The sequence below is a fragment of the Orbicella franksi genome, chromosome 13 (genome assembly GCF_964199315.1).
Source record: "Orbicella franksi chromosome 13, jaOrbFran1.1, whole genome shotgun sequence".
Lineage (NCBI taxonomy): Eukaryota > Metazoa > Cnidaria > Anthozoa > Scleractinia > Merulinidae > Orbicella > Orbicella franksi.
In genome coordinates, this window is record NC_138157.1 from 1,073,781 (window position 1) to 1,098,400 (window position 24,620).

A 24,620-nucleotide genomic window follows, 5' to 3' on the forward strand; every position below is an offset into this window, starting at 1 on the left:
CAGCTCGTATTGATGGTGGCCTTCGCAAATAATCGATTAAGAATGGTGTTTTAGCAGTCAAAAAGTCTCTTTAGTATTAGAAATGATTCACTTTAACCTTTAATATTCTTTATGATAGGTTTTATACGTAAGTAAGCCAGACAGCTGAACTTGTCGCTTCGAATCTACAAGTAGCTTCCTTGTTGATTACCAATTCAGTGGCGGATCCAGACCTTTAGATAAGGAAGGGGGTTGGGGGGGGGGGGGGGGGAGAGGGGCGGTTTTGTTTTGCTTGCCCTGCTGGCTTTTCTTCCTTCTGTGATTTATTCTTTTTTTACCCAAAATAAGGGAGGCCGGGCCCCCAGGGCTCCCAGCACTACTCCGTCACTGCAATTCTTATTAATTTTCACATGTGACTAACCGATATCGGCTGAAACGTTAACAGCCTGTAGCATAATAAAGTCGTACATTCTTATAAGTATAAAAGGATACATATTCACATTCGAAATGTCACTGAGTAAAGCATCCTAACCCTTCTGCAATGGATTTTTCTTCGCACGCCAATTTGCAGTTGAAAGCGAGCTTGTACCGTGGGAGATCTGGGTTCAAGATTATTATTTCCTAGCCAATCAAAGCACGTGTCTTCCTCTGGCCAAGGCTCCGCGGGCAAAGTGTGACAAGCAAAGATGGCTGCTTTGTGTTTACGAACTGTGTGCAACGGGCTCCGACTTGTTCGGCCAGGAATGTTTGGTGAGTTCTTGTTCTTCAGTCTAACATTAATGCTTTTTTCCCTGTAAAATCTCCATAAAATAGTGTAAGGCATCATGTCAAGCCCTGTCCGGAAAATCAAATCAAACTCTTACGGCTACTTTAAATTGAAGTCGCTGTAAGCGTTTTAAGACAGCATACCTTGAGTGATGTCATAAATCTAAACGGGTTATCTATTCGTGACAGGGCAGAGTTAAACTTAGTGAAAATGACTCACAAAGCATTTTATGACGAGGGCTGTCCGAAACATCTACAACGTTAACTAGAATTTTTACAATGTCTCATCGATCTGTCGCCCCTCTATTGTACATAAATAAGCTTACGAAGGAAGCAGGTAAAGCCTAATTGACACTAGCGACATAACGACATAACAAAATAACGACATGATGACATAAACGACATAATCGCCTTTATGTCGGTAATGTGAATATCAACATAACAACATAAGGCTAGGTGAAAAATGGAGCAGGAGACACTTCTTTTGGTCGTTAAATTTCTTCATAGTTTTGTCATACAATATTGGATAGCATTGAACCACTTTGGCAAGTGCTTCTTCATCTATCTGAGCTGTCAATATTTCTTACTTGGCAACAGTCAATGCTTGCTCAGTCGCCGCCATTTCTAATAGTGCTGGTGGTGGACTGGTTTCAACAATTGATTGGTTCTATGTTGTGTAATTGATAAAAGTGCCATTTTTTGTCACTGACTTGTATATTTTAGCAAGACGTTTCGGCTAACTCCTAAGCATTCATCAGTTGTGTTGTTATGACGATGATGTTCACGCTTGTTCACAGAAACATAACGTCCTAACAACACAGACATAAGGACATAAGGAAAAAATCAGCCTTTTCCTTATGTCGTTATGTTCATGTTGTTATGTTGATATTATGTTGTTATGTCAGGATGTTCGCACTGCCAACATAACGACATAACGTCCTTCTTATGTAATCATTATGCTTATATTGTTATGTCACTAACTGTGAACTAGGGCTATTAGCTTACTTTTAAATACAGGGCTGCTCGATCATTCAACTTTCTCCTAGACAGTATCAGACGTTAAATGAGCTGTAACATTAATCAGCCACGTTGTGGATAGTTTAAATGTTATTACAAACAGTGCGAAAAATTAGAAATTCTCTATTTTCCAATTGCCCATTATTCACTCTGTTTGGCCCCCCAAATTTTGCGTAAACCACAGTTGTGAAATGCTTTTTGGAATATGCAGACCTCCCAAGAGCATTTCACAACTACAGTTTATGCAAATTTTGCTGGGGGGGGGGGGGGGGGGGCAAACAGAGTGAATCATGGGCAATTGGAAAATAGAGAATGGCAGATAACCTCTCTCCTTACATACAACTGGTGCGCCTGAAGTTTAAATTAGCCAATCAGGATTCAGCAGGTGGGGAAAACTTTATATCAACTTGCAAAAAGTGACAAATATGAAACATTTTGTGTCTCCATGCTTCTAATTTGGCTCCAAAAATGAGTCAGCAGCAACTCACTTGTAGTTCGTCAAGTGTAACCAAGTAAGATATTAGTTGTGTTATTCTGAACAAAATAGGCTGTTCATCATCAAATTAAACCTGGAATTCTCAAGTTAACTATTAGAAGAGGCCAAATCAACCTTAACAATGTCTTTATTTTTGTTGGCTGTGAAGAAAAAGACTATCATTGTTTTGTTTCGGTAGGACAGCATATTTATTGTTTCGTTTCAGGAGGACAGTGCAAGCTGTCGCTTAAATACTGCGGGCACAGCTGCTGTATGCAAGGGTTCTCTTGGTAACCAATGAGGAGGATGGAAAACGGATAGGCTATAGACTACAATGTAGATCTTTCCACAAATTATTTTAGTGCTTCAAACAAATGTTCTGCCATACAATGTATACTGAAGGGGAAACTAAATCTGAAATGGTTTTGTAAAAAGGTAATATACAGACCCCTGATTGAAATTTCATCCTTGAATGATGTTGGATTTTGGTATTTACAGTACAGGTTATAAAAGGCATTGGTGGAAATATTCTTACATTTGCTTGGGATTTGGGTGTAAGTTCATATTCATGAAGAAGGAGTTTTTAACCTTTACGCACAGTATTAAACTTACTGTATTCCACATACAGGTGTATCTAATAGATGGATACAACAGTCTTGTGAAAGCTTCTCAGAAGAGAAAGGAAAGCTTAATAATGGGTAAGCTAACATAACAATTAAGTAAGTGAATGTGCTTGGTCATGCAGCACCAATTAGAGAGCAATATGAGAGGCCCCTAACAACTTCTCTGTAGTTTAGAGAGCAGCCAGTAATTTGTAACAGAATTAATACTTGCTGGAGTGCTTGATCTTCATGAAAGCACTGTTAATTAATGTTGTCGATGCATAATAAATTATCTTGTAATCAAAGGTTATATTTTCTGGTTATAGACTTTAAGCATTTGCTTGGCTGCTTTCAGTATGCTTGAATACATGACTGTATATTGCTAACGAAAGTCACCTTCCTTAGTAACTTTTCTTTATTTGTCAGTGATAAAGAAACCAGTACTAGCACCAGTGGTGAGGATGAGAAGCACTTCGGTGATGGTGAGGGAACATTTTTTGATGCAGAAGAACAAGATGCAGACATGAGAAGAAGTATACTTAATGCTGCACTTGAACATGTCCCTGAGTTTGGTTGGAGTTCAGAAGCCATAGAGGCTGGTGCACAAGCTATGGGACTATCTGCCATGGCTGAAGGCATGTTTCCACGAGGAGCTGGGGACTTAGTGCTTCATTTTACTGAAGATTGCAATGTTAGATTAGCTGATTACCTTATATCACAGTCAAGAGTACAGAAGGATCCAGAGGAATCTTCTGCAAACTCAGGGTGAGTGTCATACCCTACATGTGCAGTATCTCCCCTCGCAAAAATTTTAAATTCCTGGCTGACCTCACCCAAAAGTAAAAAAAAATTAAGAATAAATTGAAAGATGATAATTAAAAGAGAATTTGTTACAAAACACAAAATAGAACTGAAGTCAAGAAAATCATAGTTAAACTACAGTGTATAGCTGCAGTAATTTGGATACCTGACCAAGGGCATGAGCACACTCACTCAATCCTCTTTGTGCCCTTGGGCACATGAAGCCATTATCAAAAACTGCCTCTGTTTTCTATCTTTAGCTTTCATTGTTAGCTCTCCCCAGCTGACTCTGTCTGCCCACATCTTTTTCTCTACTGTTCATCCCCAGGTCTCTTTTGGTCTTCCTCTTGCTCTTTTCCAGGATGGAGTCCAGTGCATGGTGACTTGGGATTGCAGGTGGCTCCATCCTGAGGACATGGCCAATCCAGAGGCATAATTTGTCGTTCAAGATGACGTTTGGCCAGAAGATGCTCTGGATTGTGCTCAAATCTTTCCTTTATCATTCTTGGTCCTGTCTATCTTGCTTCACTCATCTTGATTGCCTCCATTCTGTATCTGTCCATCTCCTTTACGACTTGAGCCAGCTTGCCGGTCTGATGCATAATGCATACATTCCTAAGCCAACTTTGATCTTCTCCTATGGCGACAGAAACTAGGCTCTCAAGTTGCTTGTGCTGCGATGTTTCTGGGGCGTCAGCTTTGGCTCTGCTGTACATGTAGGTTTCTGTAACATTTAGTCTTTGGTGGGAGTAGGGTTGTTAGCCCTATGCCCAACCCCCAGCCTGGAGTGCCAGGGTGTCTAATTTTGTCTGGTTCCACACCCTAGACCTGTCCAGCATGGTTGAACCTGCCAGGGGCATGAATGCCCCAGCTGGCATAGCTCTAGGGGTCTTAAAGGTATGTAAGCTACCATATTAATGGCAAGGCATAGAGACCATTGTGGCAGGGGTCTGACTAGCATCCTTCCTAAACTAGAAACAGAGCAATTTCTTTTTCACTGGTAAAATTGACTAGAATTGCTTTTAAGTTACAGTACAATGTTCCTATCTGATAACAAAGTTAACACTTCTTACATGTACAGGTGGGGTATTTGCAACTTCATGTATTTGGATAAACGATGAAGCACTCTCTTGAGTATTTGATAAATATAAAACTAAGGAGAAGACTGAATACTAAATAGATTATACGAATATGTATCCAAACTTGTACGGTTCTAGTTTTCTTTTTCTTATTTAATGCTTAATTCCAAACCATTGTTTCAGATCTTATTTCCTCTGCTTAAACTTGCTGAGTTATTTTAATGAGTTTTTGAAGATCTATTACAGCATTTCATCTTTCTTTGGAATATTTTTCAGAAAGACTCCCTTCAATGTTTTTTGTGTTTGATTTTTTCCTTCATTAATTCTGTTTCCTATGGTAGGAAATGGGGTCTGAAATAGGGCAAATTTGTATACTACATACAATATATTTAACTTTTCCCTTTTTAACCCGTGGATTGCTCGAGTAAGGTGCGATTGTAGTGGTAGATGAGATTATGCAAATTAAGGTTGGTCGATTATCTGTTAAGTTCCCTTGTCAATTCCACTGTTTTGTGGGGACATACATGTACATGTACATAACCCTAACCCTGTATATTGTTTGACATCCCTAGGTGTTACCCAACTGTGAGGGTTTTTGGTTCATTTGTTGTTTGGGAAAAGTGTTAATCTCATTTGTTGATGTGTATGTCATACAATGGTGACATAGGTTTTGCAGAGAAATTTAGGAAAGGGTAATGAAAAGGTTGGCTTGCATGTATGTTTGTCAGCGTTGTCATACAAATTGGTAAACAGTTTTAAAATAACCTTTCTGCTGTGGGCATGAAGTAAGGAGAAAAGATCTTTGTGAAAGTTTGCCACGAGAATCACTATTCTCAGTTAAAGAAGCTTCGCTTGTTGCATTAAGTTTTCCTCTTTAAAACATAACTTTTTTATGAAAAGAGTAATTTCATATTACGCAGAGGTTAGCTCATGTCAGTCATCATGTACCAGGAAATTTATGAGTTTGCTCATAGTACATTTTGGCTTTTAGTACTGATCAGGAAATTGATTAAATGTATTTACAATGATCTCATCATCAGTGTGTATCACATGAATTTTGTGGGTTGTACGTAAGCTTACATGTACTTAAAGTGTCTACGACAGATATTTTTTTATGTGCTTTGTGGAATCTACACAATATTGTGATATGGAAATTGAAAAATAATGTTGGATATCATCAAATTTTCAAACCAAACAAATAGGAATGAAAAAATAAGTGAAATACATGTATACCATGAATTAGGCAATCAAGAGTAATTCCAATTTTAAATTTTGTAAACATTTACAAAAGATAAGTAGGCCAATGTTCTTGTTTTAATGTCACAGCCTGACTAGTCCCAGGTCCTAATCCCCTGTGGTTTCTGACCCTGGAAGTGAAATTTTACCTTTTTAGATAGCAAATTAATGCAGTCAAATAACAATGATATCCAATTTTATTTTCCAATTTCCATATCACAATATCTTGTAGATTCCATGAAACAAATTAAAAAAACATCTGTCATAGACACTTAAATTTATATAGAAAGATACAGCAACCCAACATAACAACAGTAAAACACCACATTCCTTTATTAGCATCCTATTTTATGTACATTAAGTATAATGTATTATACTACATGTACAGAATCTTAGTTGTTGCATTGGACTAAACAACACATCGAGTTGTAATTTGCTTATACATTGTTTGGAATAACTTATTGGTACTTTCATTAACCTGCAGTTGACAGTTTACAGTTAACCAAAATGTAACTCTTGAGAATTATTAATATTGTAAGTAACCAATGTATGTTTTAATAGTGAGAATAAATTCCCTTCAGGCGCAAAAGTTCCCGTTTGATTATCCGTGACGCTGTTGAAGTACGACTTAGAATGCTTATTCCTTACATTGGTCAGTGGCCTCAGGTAATGACTTGATTCAATCAAAGTTTAAAAATTGTGGATTTGATATTCTGTTTAATTGGACCTTTTTTTCTAAAATGAACCATTTTCACTACTATTACAAAAACCATGTAGCTCTGGATGCTGTTTTAGTCTTAACTTCCTCATGAACATGATAATACTATAATAATTATTGCACACAAATTAATTAAGAAATAGCTCTATAACTCAATAGAAACACGGAGAACATATTTTCTATTTCTCTTAGAAAACACCGCGACGAAAAAAGGAAAACATCTTGTTAACTTTGATTAAATCGAAATGTAAATTCTCTCTGCTCATGCCGTCATTACGTAAACAGCTCGTGCTAGTTCTGTGTTTCTATCAAGTTATAGAAACACGCTTTTTAACCAATCAGCACGCATATTTTCTTAGGACTGTTTTCTACATTATTATAATTTATGTGAACAGTAACATGATGTTTTGCTAACTTTTTTGAGTGTACAATTATGCCAATGTTGCATTGTAAAAAGTCAATGAAATTTTATTTTTATTGGATAAATAACTCTTTATAATAATAATAATAATAATAATAATAATAATAATGACAATAATCAACTTTATTTATTGAGGGTAGCACATAACAGTAGTAACTGAAAAACCAGTGGCCCTCGTATAAATATTTACAGAATAAAAAGATGACATGTTAAAAACTAAAAATATAGAAAATGATTCTCAAATATGCGACGATTATATGAAAAAAAAAAAAACTGAAATATGAGATACACTAAAATAAACTTTAAATCTGGGTGATTATACCTCTTACTAACCGAGTCCAAGGGCCGTACTATAAGTTATGGACCAAGTTTTTACCCCATCGATTTATGGCCCAAGCATGAAGTGTGCAGGCTATACATGTAAATTGAAGGGGAAAAAACAAGGATCCGTAACTTAACAATATGAACAGGGAAAATGAGGTTATTAAGATATTTATTATATCTCTACTGCATCTGAGGGGTTCAGTAATGATTTCTATTCACGCAAAACGGCTTCAAATTTCTGACGCACAAAACGATTCAATTTGAAATTGTTGTTAAGTGACTCTTAAGTTGTTAGCAGGTTTTATTTACACAATTTCAGAGGTAAAAGAAAGTTTTAAAACTTTTACGTGTTATAAAAGTTAGGAACACTTAGTGATAAATCATGAAACTTTTTGGCAACAAAAGCTAGCTGGCCATACAGTAAAGTACGGCCTGCTAAATTGACCAATCACAGCACGCTTACTAACTGAGACATATAATAACTTGTTGTAATTATTTGTTTGTAGGCAATGGGTTTGATGCTATTGCCTCAGAATGCTCCAGATGCCACGAAAAATGTTGCATACATGGTGGATGAAATATGGTACCATGCTGGTGATACCTCTACAGATGTAAGTATTCAACATGGTGAATTCATTTGTATTTATAATTATTATTATAATATATTATATTTCATAGTTCTTAGAGTCTATACATTAATGTACATTAATTTTTTTCTTTGAAAAAATGTTTTCTAACATTAGTTCTGCTTATTGAATAACATTTATTTGATACTTAATTTCTTGTTCAAGATCAGTTTGAACCACCTCTTATATCCACTTAGTAAAGGTTCATGAGAATTACCCAGAAGTGATAATGATATAATGCTAATAACTTTTGATATATTGAACCAAACAGTCAATTACTGTAAGGCTAACAGTCAAGTTTCCTCCTTGGATAATCTTCAGCTTGGGTGATTTATTTGTGATGTTTTGCAGATAAACTGGTACACAAAGAGAGGAGTGCTGGCTGGGCTGTATGGTTCCACAGGTTAGTAACTTGCACAGTGTGCATATCCCTCTCCCTGCCAATGAATATATTGTTGCCAATTACTGTAAATACACATGGATAATTAGTTCGTATAGTGTGATCGTCCGCGTGACGGTAGTTCTGAAAAGAACTGTTGTTGGTGACTGACGTTTCAACAACCTGAGCGGAAGTCATCTTCAGAGTCATCTTTAGAGTCAAGTGAATGAAGATGACTTCCGGTCAGGTTGTCGAAACGTCAGTCACCAACAACAGTTCTTTTCAGAACTACCCTCACCCGGACGATCACACTATACGAACTACTGATACTCCTGGGTTCAAACCATTTACAAGTGGATAAGCCAGATCTTTTTACTCAAAATGTTCTTAACAAATCATTTTGGTAGCGTCAAAATTGGCACTGTCTACAGACAAGCGATTTTCCAAGTTGAGTGGCTGTAGCCTCTTTGATTTACAGCTACATCTATGAATGTTGAATTGTGAAAACCCACATATCGCAAAAGTACACCCATGATGCGATTTAAGGGATTGAGTTGCATCAAAGTGACAATCTGATGATATCTTGAATCTTAATACTGTTTCAGAACTTTATATGGTTAGTGATAGGTCTCCTGATTTTGAAGAAACGTGGAGTTTTCTTGACAGAAGGATGTCAGATATTGGTTTGCTTATCAGTGCAAAAACAACAGTAAGTGATTGTTTCTCACTGAAAGAAAACAATAGTTTTTGCGAATGTTAGTTAAATTTACATTGCCTTGTACTCTTTTGAGAAGTCACATCTTTGCTGGGTGTCAAATACTCGGTCTCAGTAATGTTTTAATCTGGGGTTGTAGTGAGAGTGTATACCTAATTTGGAAGCTTTACATTGTGTAAATTGTGCGCATGCTCACAACTACTAAAAAACAACAACATAACAACAACTTGAACTTTTGTTAAAGCGTACATGTACTTCACTTCAGAAATGAATAATTCCACTCTGCACTCGAGAAATGTGGAAAACACGAGCCGCAGGCGAGTATTTTCTACATTTCTGGTAATGGGGCTCATGCAGGGGAATATCACTAAAAGAGATTGATGTCATTTACATTTGAAAAGAATCCCTGCATTAGCGTTAGTTGCAAGCTAGTCCCAGTCCTATACCGAGAATACGAACAATTATGGTCTTAATTGTACATACATTTGTTATTTCGTTTTCTTGGCGCTCCTGTAAATTAGCTTGTGCGTCCTGTAGATTCTGCTTATAAGTCAAATCTATGGGACCCACTAAGTGTGTTGTCCAAGTAAAATAAACTATGTCTTTGCCGTTCTCTTATTGGCCTCGTTACTCACTACTGCTACATGTATCTATTCTGTTGTAGCAAGGTGCGGTTGTTAACAAAACGTTGGCCGCTTCTTTGTGCTTTCGAAGTGTCTGCGAAGAGGATTTAGGATTTAGTTTTGAACGGCTTCTAGACTTACATGTATGCTACATCAATTAGATTATTCGCTCTCCATATATTATTTATTGTTAAGTAGAAGTGATGCTTTTAGCACAAGCGTTAATTTTGTGGAGGGTGTTTTCTAATTACATGTAACAATATGGCAATGTTCTTGTATTGTTTTCTCTTAGTTGGAAAAGGCTGGATCAGATGCAGCTGAACTATTATCTGCAGTCTTTACCACAGTAAGTTAAACTGGATTTACAAGTGAATCTTTTATAGTTCATTTACTGGAAATGCGGCGAAAGATGTGAGAGTATGATTGATAATCGCAGTCGTACACACAACTTAATAAGGTGTCTCGTTACATGAATTTCTCATGAATTTTTCATGAATTTATCGCGAACCAGATGTGATATGAAAAGCTTATACCAACGCCCTAAAAACTACGATGTGTGGCAAGTAGAATATACAAAAATAATAAAATTGTGTAGGTTTGATCTCGAGTAAATCGCGAAAGCATGTCAAATGATACTTTTTGCATCATAAATGGTCCGACAGTTGAACACTGTTTTAATGAAATTGCGTCAAATAATAAGGTCTCTCCTTTGAGACCGAAACATTGCATAAAGTTAAAACTTGTAAGACTGGTATTAAATCAACAGAGACGAAAAATTGCTGAACGCCATTCCAAAAAGCTTCTGTGATCGGACATTCCCGTTGCTTCATCTTTTCAGGGTGTGCCACGTTTTTACTCGTACCACATTTTGACGTCATCTGTGATCTGTTATTGAGTAGACGCACGGCAGCATGAAATGAAAGCCTGAAAAAAAAAAATTCAGGTTTGAATGGCATTCGACCCCATGACCTCTGCGATAACGGTGCAGTGCTCCACCAACTGAGCTATAAAACCACCTGGGAGCTGGTTACGTTGTAATGCATTTTTTACAAACTGTTGTGGAGTAATTTTTAATTGCAACATGGGTTGAATATGATACCAAGAAACAAAAACCTCCGAATTCGAATGTGCTAGCCCCTCCGATGTTGTTTACGCTAAACACTATCTGGTCAAAAAGATAATAATAGTAATAATAATAATAATAATAATAACAACAACAACAACAACAACAACAACAATAATAATAATAATAATAATTATACAGGATAACCCCGTCAGTGTAATAAACACTGGTATCAAAGGAAGTCCTGTTATTAGAGTACATAAGTAATATGCTTATATTCAGAAATCGCAACCCAGTTGTATATATTATGATGGTCAGGAAAGTTACTATCCAGTGATCAAATAGATAATACTCTAGCCCAATATTTATCCCCATTGGATAAGGTGCATCCCTTACAAGCTCATTAAGCTTTTGTTCAAGTCTGTGTGAAAAACAATCATTTTTTTGTGGAGATAATTGCATGAGTTCAAAACTAGCTGGCGCGATAAGAGGCTGCTGTAAAATCCACAAACTAATGCAAACCTTTGTCAGAAAATTTGCCAGAGTAGAGTTCTAACTTGCAATTTCCTCTGCAACAAGATCTGATCATTTTCATTTGTGGATTGTTGTATGCACATGATCCCTGGTGAAATTTCCTTTCATTAAGCTGCTCACGTGTGGCATGGCACGCATCTCTCAGTTTAGTTAAAAATTCAATTGGATAAAAACAATGAATGATCATGAAACTTTCCTTTTCTCAAGGGATTTGGGTGTCAATCCAATACAAATTGCTACCTTTTCTCTGCTATATCATATCTTTTGCAGTTTAGTTAGGTTTTTAGTTTTGAAAGCCTTCAAAGATCTCTCATCCAAAGACAGTGAGTCCCAAAACATTTTGGCAGCGTGACAACACAAATGTACTCGAAGTAACTGATTATTTTCAAGACCAGCATGCTAAGCTCCAATGCAATTTATATTTTACTATTTATGCCCATGAAACTTCGCCAAACTCACGGAAGCTGAAATTGAACTGTCTGGAATTCTCTTTTTAATACCTTAATCTTTTTGTTGAAATTTGCAATGGTTTGAACTTTTTCAACTCCGATTGCTTAAGGTCTTTTTCCTGTGTTTTTTTATATCGTAATCTGAAAATAAGAATGAAACTAGCCAAGCCTAAATTGAAAGATTGAGATGCACTGTTCAATTTTTCAGTACTATGTATTGCTAAATATGACTGTTTTAATTTGTTATAACATTACATGTTATTGTTACTTTATTTCAGGTGCGTAACATGAGTGGTTTGAACAGTCGAAACAGATGAGATACTGCCTTAAGAGTTCCTGCTAAGATATATTGAAATAGTTCAAAGGGATTCTTTAATCTTAACGACAAGATATTAAACAACGATGTTAATCATGTGGTGTGCTTTTGATAACTGCGCATGCAGGATAATAATAGAGCTCTCTAAGTCCTTTTTGATCATGATCTTATTGGTGTCATCGGTCAGTTATTGTGAAGTGCTGTAGTTTTCATATGAAGAGTCATTTTATTGTCGAAGTTCGTTCTTAGACGCAAGATTAGAATGGCATATATAATGATTTGACTGGTAGTTAATAAATTGTCCCTATTTTCTCGTTACAAGCTTTCCATTGCCGTTCTTAAAACTGTAACTTTAATTTAAAGTCTAAGGCTACACACATAATAGGTGTTTACTTGTGACAACGGGTAGCTTCAGGCACCCTGCCTGGTTATATCCAGCGTGCATGTCTGTCAACTGCTAAAACCTAAGTCAATAATTTTCAGATAGAGAATGGTGATTTAAAGTAAGACAGATTGGGAATCAGTTTTATTTGCTATAATTTAGCCATTTATATTCCTTTATTTTTCTTTTATTGGACTTACTTAAGCCGAAATACCTTTACGTATGTCTTAACTTAAAAGTTGTTTGATCTAAGAGCATTGAGAAGTTATTGTTTTCATAATCAGTTACTATTGTTTTCAAACAGTCAATTATCTTGTAGCTAATCGCTGGCAGCACCAGCAATATACAGAGAAATATACGTTAAACTTCCATTAAGGTTTCTGGTATACCTTCAGGGGTGTCTCGCGTCTAAGCGATGTGGCGCGTCCGCTTTAAGCTGCAGATACCTAAACCCCCGTATCAAATTAAAGCTTATAGAGCTGGCTATCAAACTATATCAAGAATTTTGAAATAAAATGATCATGCACGGTCGAATTTTTCACGACCACTAAATGCGAGCGCCCGAATCACCTTTTGAAAGCTAGAAGTCAAAGCGAATTTTGTTTTTCTCCAATTTAGATTTTTCGTCGGTTTCAGGACCCAAAGGTGTCTGCGTTTTGCCATATTCACTTGCAGTAAAAAGTTACAGAACATTTTCGAAATAGGATTTTAAAAAATGTGAAGTGATCGTACAAACATCGGGCTTGGAGAAAAAAATATTTCGATACGTTTTTTGGTTTATATGTTAAACTACCTGCCGTCCAAATTTGAGGGCAATCGAATAAATTCCCTTTGAGTTGTAACTCTTAAGTGTCAGCTTCAAGCGAAAAAAGCTATTCGAGAAAACAGCGCGAAAAATCTCTTGCTTTCCAAACAAACTCCGCCCACAAACGCCTTCAACTGGGTTCTCAGATAACTGGACCAATCAGCGCTGGGAAAGTTTACTACCATTAACCTCCTGGTAAAATTTACGCGCGAATCTTCAAAAACCCCTGTGTTTCGCTATGCGCTCAAGGCGAGGAGAGAATTTTTTCGTAGCTCGGTTTGTCTTGAAGCTGATCTGGCAAAATGGGGAAGACGAAAAAGGATACGAACGCTAGAGTGGTTGGGCGAAGAAAACAAATGAAAAGAAAGCGTGGCGGAACAACTTTGCACGGATAATATTGCAATGGGTGTCAATGGCCGGATTTATACTACAGACGGATCATCCGTCTGGGATGAACTTGGGTAAAGAACGATAGTTCGTCCGATAATTCGTCTGTGTGTAAATACAGGCAAACAGACGGATCATCCGTCTAGACGGTTATCCATGAAAGTTCGTGGGTGAAGACGAGCTATCACGATAATGCGTCTGGACGGATGATCCGTCTGTTTGCCCGTATTTACACACAGACGAATTATCGGACGAACTATCGTTCTTTGCCTAAATTCATCCCAGACGGATGATCCGTCCGTAGTATAAATCCAGCCAATTATGAGTCCGACGATTCGTCGGTAGCCGACTCATCAGAAGAGTCTCTTATAACATCGCTGTTATCGCTGTCAAGTTCCCAAATTTTTACAGAACCTTTCTATTCTCTTGACTCGCTTTTTTGATACGATAGCTATATAGCTTCATCCGGGAGGCCAACTTTTGCTTCTTCACTCATTGATGTATTTTCATTCGTTCTTGGCAGTTTTCGCTTTTTCGAACTTGTCCACGGGGTTTTTCGTGGTCCATGTTTTCTTAGAACCTAATAGAATTACGCCTAAGGCCCAGTTCATACGTCGCATTTCTGCCGTGTCGAATTCAATTCAATTACGTGCGGCAGAAATGCGACTGTGGATTCATACGTCGCACTTGTGTCGCACTTAATTCAGAATTTATACTGTCGGGTTTGTCGGCCAGCGGAAAATGCTTTAAACGTAGAGTATTCAATATGGCGGACGAAAATACTGAGCGACGAAGGACTTTAATTTTGCTAAAAATTGTCCGCCAACGTAACGAGAAGGAGAAGGCTGACAACGGAGCAGTATGTGTTGCAATATGTTCGGGTTGGTCTGGGTCGAGAGTGGCCAAGTTTCTTCTTTTTCTTTGGCGGGAAAACATTTACGCATGCTCAATACATTAACATAATGTATGCATTAGATTCGACACGACAGAAATTCGACGTCTGAATCAGTGTCGCATTTCTGTCGGATAATGCGACAAGACCAGTCAAACGTGCGGCAGAAATGCGGCAGCCGATTCAGACGTCGAATTTCTGTCGAATCTAATTCGTTGAATTGAGTTCGACACCGCAGAAATGTGACGTATGAACCGGGCCTAATACGAAAAATGCTTTGTAGTCGGAACAACATTAACAATGCTGATAAACTGAGTAGCCAATTTGTGACATCCGTAGGTCGGCTCGGTTGACCGCATACACGTTGTAGGGCTGTCAATCAAGAGGGAAACTGTTACTTCCGGTGATAACCTAAAACTTCTATTTCTCCACCAATATTTCGTCTTTTTCCATTTTTTTTCTTTTTTCGGAAACTAAAGATTACTCTTCGACCATTACTTTGATCCAAAAATCCAAACTTGAAGAAAATTGCCGATCTGAAGGTATACGGTAACCTTAGGGGGACAACCTCGGTACAAGAAAATGTGTTCCCTTAAAAATTAAATGAAGATGTTCCACTCTATATACATATATATTCAAGTGGTGCTGTTTAAAACTTTAGGTTGATCATTCAGGGATTTTAAGGATTTTGTTGACTGACGTTGCTATTTTAACTAAATTTAGTATTCGTGTCATTGTTGTAAATTTAATGTTAAACTACGTTCTTTCTAGTTAATGCCGTCAAAAAAGGTTGCGGTTGTTCATTGTTGTCAAGTAAAATAATAATATCGAAGTATTATCGTTTGTCTCACGATGTGGTCGCGAGATGTAAATCGACTCGTGAGGGGATTCAGGTGGTGAGGTCTTTTGCTAAAGCACGATGCTCCGCTGTGATTGGTGCATTTTGACTCTTCCTGTTTTGGTGAGCTGTTCCCTCGGCGGTCCGCTGTTGTGTAGATCTTCTTGTTGTTGTGTTAGTTCAGGTCTAAACCTCCTACGCAGACGCTCTTTGGGCTCGTCACGCGATCTTCGTCACGCGATCTTCCTCTCCAGCGAACATTTATTGCTGAAACAAAGAGTACACTCCTGCCCCTTTGTTCGTTAAGATCAGTTGGAGATCACGTATAAATTACTTTAGAGCCAATTGGCGCCGGGTCGTAAGAGGCCAATCTTTGCCAAAAGGCAAATACTGTTCAAAATAGCACGAGATGTGACTGGGGAAAGAAACTGAACCAGCGTGCGATCTACTTACTACACTCAAACATACACTGGACTGGTTGTGTTTCTTGATCGTGGATATCCATGCTTCAGGGGCGTAGCTTGCATTTTTCTTGGAGTACGCACTTACTAGAAACGTTATCGAACGCCGAAGGCGTCAGCCGCTAGGGGGTCTAGGGGCATGCCCCTATCCCGCAGGAAAGTTTATCTTTCAGGGGCTCGGAAATGATATTTCCAACGTTTTCCTGCGAACAATTTCATAAATTAAAACATGGAAAAACGTTGAGTAATGAGAAGACCTCTGTCAAACAAGCCGATTTGTTTATCAAAGACGCTATTCCTAAACAAGTATAAAAATACATGCTTCTGGAATCTCTACTCCACTATTCCCGTTGATTTTGTTAACTAGATGATGTGAATGGCCTCTTTGAACCTGGGTATGTTCCAATGAACATTATGAACAATTCTACCTGTTCTAGCACGACCCTTGCACGAGTTTGTAGTAAGGGGTAGGTATTCTGTTTGACCAGGCAACTTACAGAGTTAGGATTTTGAAGTAATCAGTAATATCAAACGCGAAAGACCATGTTTGACAACATTTTCAAACACTATAATATAACACTGAAGAGAGTTGCAGATACGATGTACATGTGTATGTGTATGTGTATGTGTAGCGGAGTATTTTTGACGAGCTTCGAGGTGTTTGAAAGTGTGGCCGGTCAAAACACTGTCTTGAGTGTTCGATATATCTTCTCAATCGGAAAGAAAGCCAAGAAGAAAACGGAGAAATAAAATGGTAAAAAACTATGCTAGTAGAGTACGGATATCCAAACACCCTCACGGTCTTGATTTCCTTTGTTTAACCCTTTATAACAAGCCTACGTAGCTGGCCGGATTTCTCTCGGGAAAGCTTTTTTTTTATCAGTGGAACCTCTAACTTAAGCGGCGAAGCCACGAGAAGAATGGCGAGTAACTAACTTTTTAATGTGCCTATCTGTATAACATGTATAATTAAAAACTGGATCATTCGATAATGCAATTCGAGCGTTTTCATTGGCTTAGTTAGGGTTAGGATTATAGCCACTGACGATTGCAATAAGTTAAAGGGACAGTGTCACGAGCTACGCATGTGCGAGATTGCTTTTTCTATATGGCCTATAAATTCCTTTTTATAGGGTATATGTAACCGTACTGTGGTCTTTTAGAGCTAAGAGAAAGTAGACTTACATACATACATACATTTTATTTATTCTCAAAACTAAATTATTTTTCAGTCAGTTTGCGTTGAATAATCTTCAACGTTAGGTGTTTCCGGCCTTTAATACGCAAAATCAAAACTAGATGAATGTAGACTCCAGAGAACGTGACGATTTAATGGTCAAGATACGTCGGGTCATGTAACCCTAACCCTAAAGGAAAATGAGGATTTGTTTTTCTTGGATCAGAAACTCAAAAAATGATCAATTCTGAGCATGTAATTGTTCAGCGTGTGGTTTCACTATTTTTTCCGGTTAAATTTTAGCACACTAGGAGTACCGAATTTTTCCAAGATTCTCAGTATATCAGGGACTTTCCAAAAGACGATTGTGCAAGGAATATGTTGGAAGAAAATTCAAATACGCGGTAGAGGTTAATTCGTGCCGAAATTTTGCCCTTGCACGTACTCTCTTCTTCTCCTCCAGAGTAATAACCTGGCTTGAGCCCGCGATCCAATCAAAAACCAGTAACTGGTCAGCAGTCAACTCCAAAAAAACACGTGACCTCTATGAGCGCTAAACCTGATTCCACAATATGGTCATGTGATACTGGTCAGCAGACGGCTTGTGACGACAGCTGTTAACCATAACATGGATGCCCAAAATCAAAGATGTAGTTATGGTAATGTTGCTACTCTCTTATTTTTCAAGGTATTGGCATGTGGACGTACTGACAGTCACACGCTGGCAACCAAAATTTTTTAGATCAATGGGTTTTGGGTCAATTCAAATTTTCTAAGGTATGGGGCTCCACTCACGCACCTTCGGCATGCGGGAGCTCTGCTATCATCTTTAAAATCTTTAATTTGTCCATGGTTTTGGGGCCATATTTTCTGAGAGCTTATTGACACTTTATAGTACAAGTATGAAAACACCACCAAAGATTTTGACTCTTTAATATCCAATAAACATGTTGTGGATGTTCTGCAAGTGTGATAAATTTATTTGTAACTATTATAGTAATCTACCAATTATAATTTAATAAGCATTTTACAATCTTGTCAGTTATCTATGTACAAAGATATTATAATATCACAAATATTCTAAATGGTACTTGTCAATGTTACAGTTGCACAAAGATATGTAACAAACTAAGCTGCTGTATATTGTACCAATATATTAAATATCAGTTAATTATCCTTCATAACTGTACATTCTCAATATAATTTAATTGCAAGATACTAATAATTTAATATTTCTCTACAAAACTGTACTATTACTCCTCCATTCTTTTTTTTTTGTAATTTCTTCACAGTTGTGCCAATGAGTCAACTGTTTTTGCAATCACTTAGGTGTTCAATTACAACTTCTTGTCATTGGACACGTGTAATAATTACAAGTGTTTAATGACCAGAAGTTGCCATTTGTAAGTCAGTTATGTACACTTAAATAGCTTCCTTTTTAAGGTTTCCCACTGAGGTTTTTGCTCAACAGTTCTTGAAGACTTCTTACTCTGAAAATTTGTTATCGCTGCTGAAGAGTGCCCAAGCCCTGGCACCAATTCTAATTTGTAAAGTAGGTCAAAATGTCCGGCTTTTTTTCACTGTAATACATTGCTTTTTATTACCTTGTTTTTTTACTACAATGCATCCCACATTTGATCTTCGAACAATAAATTAATTTTAAACAAGGCTTACAAGCAAAGATATTCTTTAAATCAAGATTGTGTTTTCTGTTAACTTTTCCATAAAAAAAGTAAACAGCTCTGGAAAGACTTAACAGAAACTGCCATGGATCTCAGTCCTTGGTGTGCACGTATCTAGACTTCAACAGACAACCTAATATGTTTAAATTAAGGGCTTTCTGTACAATGTAGATGTGTCTGAAGTATGACACGACACAACGTACACAATATCTTTATTTTCTCATAAACAATAAAAGTATATTAACAAATAGATTCCATGTTGCAGTGCATCTGTTCAGTAATAAATCACAGATGATGTCAAAATGGACCTAAGACAAAAAAGTGGCAGTAGCCGAGTGTTTCACTGATGTTATTACCATATTTTGACATCTTCTGTGATCTATTATCAAACAGATGCACGGCAACATGGCAACAATCTGTTTTATTTAATAAAGAGACAGAAAAAGAAAAGTTTATCTATGCATCTGTCCTCCGATAGATCATAAGAACCAATCGAAATGCAAGAATAATTTGGCTTATTAATATAACCAAAACACTTCCCCCTTGGTAACTACAAATGAACTAGTTTTCAAGAGAGCTGTGATCACTCTCTGCAAATAAAAATACAAGGGCTGCAAATGGTTGTAAACGAGTAAAGTTTCATGAGGTAAAGATAGCAACCTTTCTGTGACTTTCTTCATGCAGGGTTCTTTTAAACTCCTTTATGTCAAGTCAAATCCCTTTGTATATTTTACATGTGCCAAATTCTTGCACAACATTTACTCCCAACCAGTAGTCTTTCTTGATTATTGTGCTTCAGTCACTCAACAAACATCTGATACCTGATTTTGGGGATGTTGTTACAACAAACTGTGCAACATGAATGTTGGAAGTAATAAAGAAAGTCGTGGATTCAGTTTTGCCACAATGCTGAAAGGTAGCACCCTGCATCTGTTATGTACCACGAAAATCAACAAACTGTGGATGGGTTTTGAATTTTTGTACAGCCACCACTACAACTTTCTTTTGCTGACCTGCCCATATTTCTCTGTGTTGTTGTGAATTGACTGCAAGTGAAGATCAAACTAAAGGTGGTAAAAGGGATGAAGGGGATAAAATAATATCCTAAAGTATTTTGACACATTTATCTGCTTCTTTTCCTTTCCCCATCTTTAGGTTGAATTCATATTTTGTATCCATCGATGCACTTCACATACAGTCAACTCACAACAACATGAAGAAATGTGGGTGGCTCTGAGCAAAAGAAAGTGGGAGACTGGCCGCTGGACAAAAAAATCAAACCCATTCCATGGTTTGAAAGTACACTAGCTAGTGATCGTACACTAGTTGATAATTCATTGATAAGTAACTGGACTTCATGTCCTATAATTCAGAGAAAAAAACATGATTGTAACATAAAATTACCAGCCTGATCATTCTAAAATTGTAGTCCCTCAGTGTAATTATAATATTGCTAACCATTTTGTGTAAATAATTTTTTGAAACATTTTTCATCTACTTGTTTTCCAGGAAGTGGTTCTCTACATCTAAATAATCTATGAGCTTTGGTGGTAGTGGCAATTCATGAAGCTTATCACATCGGGAGTTTTGTCGAATGACAAACCTGCACAGATGTTGAAGAGAGGGAAGGTCTTCAAACCTCGACACTGGTGTCGTGAATCTGATAGGATGAGGTGTGTCCAGGAAACCTGGACTATTAGAAAAACATAAAACTCCTTTTTGGGAGATTCGTATTGACCTTTTTATGAGCCCCACAACGGTTTTAGTTCCCATTAGACCAGTAGGGGTTAAAAAGCCAAATCGTCCATCCTCATACCTGATCCGGGTGTGGCAGGTCCTTCCTCTGGACCTGAAGCTTACACTATACAAGTGGAACTCATGGCAGCTGTCACGAACGAGAAAAGAACCATCGGGTTTACCCTTGAGCTTATCCTCGGCCTCATATCGGTTAATAGGACCCCAGTACCAGCTATAATGGGACAGTGTCTCTAGAGATCTAGTAAGTGACAATTCAGTACCAGAAGTAGCTGTTTGGCATTTGGTGTTGTCATGAGAAGGCTCATCCACCTTGTTGGCCTGCTTCTGAGTATTAGCATGTTCACTCTTGTCACTCACAGAGGTTTCGTCAGGCGACAGTGACAATGATTTAGCACGTTCTCGCCACTGCTTTTTTCTGATGATGCGAGAGTGAGGAGGTATGGGAGGTGGAACGTCTTCGTGGTAAGAAAATGCCCTTTTCCGTGCAGAATCCACAAAAGGAACTTCGTGTGCGTCAAATAGGCAGCTTTTTGTGCGTGAATAAGCAGCACAGCTGGCCCCAGCTGCTTCTTTGGGTACATTAAACATATCCTCTCTTGTTTTTTCTTCCTCAAATTTACCATGTATTCCAGAGGTAAATGTTTTTGATCGAGATCGCTCAGCCTGAGAAGCGCCCGCAAACCGACCTTTTGCAAAGCCCGGAAAACTAAATGTTTTCTGCGTGTTTTTTAGAGCAAGTCTTTTGGTAGTTGTGGGTAACTCATCTTCGATGCTTGCATACGCGACCGGCCATGAATCACTCGTTTCATGAGATCCAGCAATATTGGTGAAATCCTCGGTAGACTTACGAGGACGAAACTTGTTCCTGAGCTTGTGTAGAATGTTCTTTTTATCTCCCGTAGTTTCAGTCGGAGCAGAAATGTTAGCTGTCGTTGCGGAACTTTCCTCAGCAGCTGCCCGACGTCTTGAAGTTAAGAATTCTCCATTTCTGTTCGGTTTCCCTTCCTCTGTGTCTTCAATATCGTCATAAATCTGCTCTGCCTCTTCTTTCCCTACCTCTTCCATGTTTGCATGTAATACCTTAGAAAACAAAACATAACTAAAATAAGAACTTTTTACAAGGTATTTAATTCAACATAAACAAAGGGTGCGCAGTACAGTGCTGGTCTAACTTCGCAATATGTCAACCTGTAACTTACCACAGATGTTTGCTATAAATTTACAGCGTTCTGTCGTTGGAAGCGATCAACTCTTTCGGAGGCAAAATTAACGATATTCGTCAACATGCCTTTCTTTGTTTTGCATTGCGATCAAATGTGCATTTCCCTGGAGAAGGTAAACCGTGGGGAAGTGACATGCAGAAGACGTCACGTGTAATCCTACACTCCCAAACCGGTGTTTTCAAAAAGACCGCTGGGTACTTTTTTGCGGGAGCAGTCACTGACATCTTGATTTTATTCGATTTTATTTTCAACCGGTATGAAGAAGATTCACAAACGATGAGATGCGAATTCCTCTTTGTTTTGGTCTTTTAGTTCTCTTTTGGAGGCAGGTGTCTTCCTCCTTCAGTGATGTAACTGAGAGAGTGGGTATTTCAGTGGTTGATGGATATTTAGCGGCGTTTGGTGATTTCAATGGTGATAAACAAACTGATCTTTTCATCGTGACCGATGGCGGTAAGCTTACTGGTGTATATTTTTGTTTAACACAGAGAGGTTTGTAGTTTTGAAGAAAAAGAAAGAAAAAGTGTTAATGGTTTATCGGTAATATTTGTTTCTGTACTGATATACATTGTGCGTAAAATTAAGCTCCTACAAAATTCACGTCTTAAGCTGAACAAAGAAAAATAGAAGTGGTTTCACACAGTTGTAGGAGTGCTCGATACAAATACATACAGGGCGAAATACAAATTAAGATACAAATAAAGCTACAGTTACTCAAGTTTCACGCTTAAAGCGATCATCAGTCTGATGATCGCTTTAAGCGTGAAACTCGAGTAACTGTAGCTAGTTTCTATCTTAATTTACAAGTCTTAAGCTATCAGTTTACAAAAATTGCTTTAATTGTTTAGGCTTAGATGTGCAAAAAAATTAATCAAGAGAACTCTTTGCTCCACCAGCCACTAGTTCTCTGGTTGACATACAAATAACAGCATACTAATAACGTTACTGATATATTTGCTATTCAAGCCCCTTGGCTACTTTTTGATCAAAAGGAATTTCCGATTTTTTTTTGCTGAGGGTATATAGAGTGCTTCTAAAATATGAAACAAGCTCTTCACGAGGGACTTAACAATTATTCCACAAGCACATGTTGGATATGTAATGATTAGCGGTATTTCATATAAGTATAGACATGCGCATTGGTACCAATACCGGTTAGCCATGTTGGAATAAAACTTAGATCTTGTTTACTAAAGCTATGTTTATCCGATCCTCTGTACGTAGGAAAAAAGATGGCGACTGGTACATTTACCCACGGTTTTTAGCACACGAAAACCATAACAACATTCATAAAAACGTACAGAAACCTTATAAAATCTTTAAACCTAGGCTACTTAATGTCCTTGGAACAGAGACGAATACTGTAAAAAAAGTTGGCTTTCTTTGTGCCTTATAGGCTGTGGTAGGCTCACAGGGCATTGTGGTAAAATGTACAGCCACCACCTTTTCCTACAGTGGATTCCATCGTACTCACGGAACAAGAACATCACAGGATATATATAAACGATTGTAATGTTATGGCAGAGATCAGAAAGATAACTTTTTATTCCAGCTAACGAGTACAAGCACACATGTATATTCTGTCTCGTCCTACTGCGCATGCTCAAAACCTGATATGTTTACATCTCCACCCTAAAAACTTTGCCGGGTGAAAGAAACAAACTTGGTCTCTAAATTGGAACCTAAATAACGCAAGTATTGTTCAAATTGAATCCAACGCAACAAAATTCTCAGACAGCTAAGCCGAGTTGTTCTGATTAACAAAGTTTAAAGGTCCAGCCTTAATGGCTTCTTTACAACACAACCACTTCTGGTTGTCAGATGTTGGTCGGCACTTCCCTCACCAACTGTAGCTGGTTTCTGGGGTGTCTGGGGTAATCCTGGTGACGGGACTTGGTGAGATGTAAATGTAGGTGCACTGGGCTGTGGTGGATTGTCTTGGCTAGAGAGCAGTTGACCTTCAAGGCTTGGTGCTATTTGGCCTGACGGTTTTAACTGTATTCTGTTGCGCCTTAGTTCAGAACCACTGTTTGTCTCTGCAATGTAGGATCTTGGCTGGTTCATTTGCTCTTTCAGTGTTGCCGGAGTCCAGGTCTTGGTTTTTGGTTGAAACACCGATACTGGTTGGCCTGGTACTAGCTTTTGTAGCTCACGTGTGGACTTGCCATCATGCTGCTGTTTCTGAACATCTTGGCGGTGCTGCAGCTGATCTTGGTGGCATTCTTTTGCTTGTGACCGTTGGAGTTGTCCACTGCTGGGTAGTTGTGTGCAATATTCTCTATTGTTCAGTAACTTGGCTGGTGATGGTAAGTTGCTATCGACAGGCGTGGCCCGGTATGACAAGAGCGCAAGATACAGGTCCTGTCCTGCAGCCTCGGACTTCCTTAGAAGGTTCTTTACGGTTTGTACCATCCTTTCTATGAATCCATTGCTCTTTGGATACACTGGTGAGCTAGTAATGTGATTGATACCCCATTGGTCACAGAACGCTGCAAATTCCTTGCTGCTGTATTGAGGGCCATTGTCAGATACCAGGGATTCTGGTATACCATGTTCTGCAAAGATTGATTTGAGGTGGTTGATTATTGCAGCAGATGTCGTTGAGCTCAACTTTCTAACGATGGGGTATTTGCTGTAATAGTCTGCGACTAGTAAGTATTGAGCACCTCCATAGTCGAACAGATCGCATCCAAGCCTCTGCCATGGATAACTGGGTACATTGTGTGGATGCAATGTTTCTTTTGGTTGCTGTTTGGAGAACTGTACACATGTCGGACAGTTCTCTGTCATCTGTTTGATGTCCCTTGATATGCCTGGCCAAAACAGGCTGTCCCTTGCTCTCAGGAGACACTTCTCTGTTCCCATATGTCCTTGGTGTATGATTTGTAACCGC

At 38.1% G+C, this 24,620-nt stretch overlaps 3 protein-coding genes across 3 annotated transcripts in view; 2 read left to right on the forward strand and 1 right to left on the reverse strand.

Annotated features, from left to right (window-relative positions):
- Positions 1 to 252: 252 nt before the first annotated feature.
- LOC145465448 (ubiquinone biosynthesis protein COQ9-B, mitochondrial-like) lies at positions 253 to 13,049 on the forward strand. The gene is made up of 9 exons (XM_081449225.1): positions 253 to 729; positions 2,865 to 2,934; positions 3,265 to 3,603; positions 6,536 to 6,620; positions 7,924 to 8,028; positions 8,395 to 8,446; positions 9,028 to 9,131; positions 10,053 to 10,106; positions 12,085 to 13,049. Exons 1-9 carry the CDS (start codon positions 666 to 668, stop codon positions 12,121 to 12,123), a joined length of 912 nt encoding a protein of 303 aa, XP_081305351.1. The 5' UTR covers positions 253 to 665; the 3' UTR covers positions 12,124 to 13,049.
- Positions 13,050 to 17,553: 4,504 nt separating this feature from the next.
- Positions 17,554 to 21,782, reverse strand: LOC145466129 (uncharacterized). Its single transcript, XM_081449902.1, has 2 exons — positions 21,704 to 21,782; positions 17,554 to 21,584 (listed from the first exon to the last, which is right to left on the reverse strand). Exon 2 carries the CDS (start codon positions 21,567 to 21,569, stop codon positions 20,241 to 20,243), a length of 1,329 nt encoding a protein of 442 aa, XP_081306028.1. The 5' UTR covers positions 21,570 to 21,584; positions 21,704 to 21,782; the 3' UTR covers positions 17,554 to 20,240.
- Positions 21,783 to 22,008: 226 nt separating this feature from the next.
- LOC145466130 (T-cell immunomodulatory protein-like) overlaps positions 22,009 to 24,620 on the forward strand; it is a 29,943-nt gene continuing 27,331 nt past the window's right edge. The window contains exon 1 of the mRNA XM_081449903.1: positions 22,009 to 22,180. Coding sequence (XP_081306029.1) covers positions 22,009 to 22,180 — 172 coding nt within the window. The remainder of the gene's footprint in view (positions 22,181 to 24,620) is intronic.

Bases quoted from the DNA above. Each gene is read 5' to 3' on its own strand.
- LOC145465448 (XM_081449225.1), top strand. From the start codon at position 666: ATGGCTGCTTTGTGTTTACGAACTGTGTGCAACGGGCTCCGACTTGTT. The intron at 2,935-3,264 runs GTAAGCTAACAT...TTTATTTGTCAG, and splicing joins AAAGGAAAGCTTAATAATGG to TGATAAAGAAACCAGTACTA. The intron at 9,132-10,052 runs GTAAGTGATTGT...GTTTTCTCTTAG, and splicing joins TTATCAGTGCAAAAACAACA to TTGGAAAAGGCTGGATCAGA.
- LOC145466129 (XM_081449902.1), bottom strand. From the start codon at position 21,569: ATGGAAGAGGTAGGGAAAGAAGAGGCAGAGCAGATTTATGACGATATT.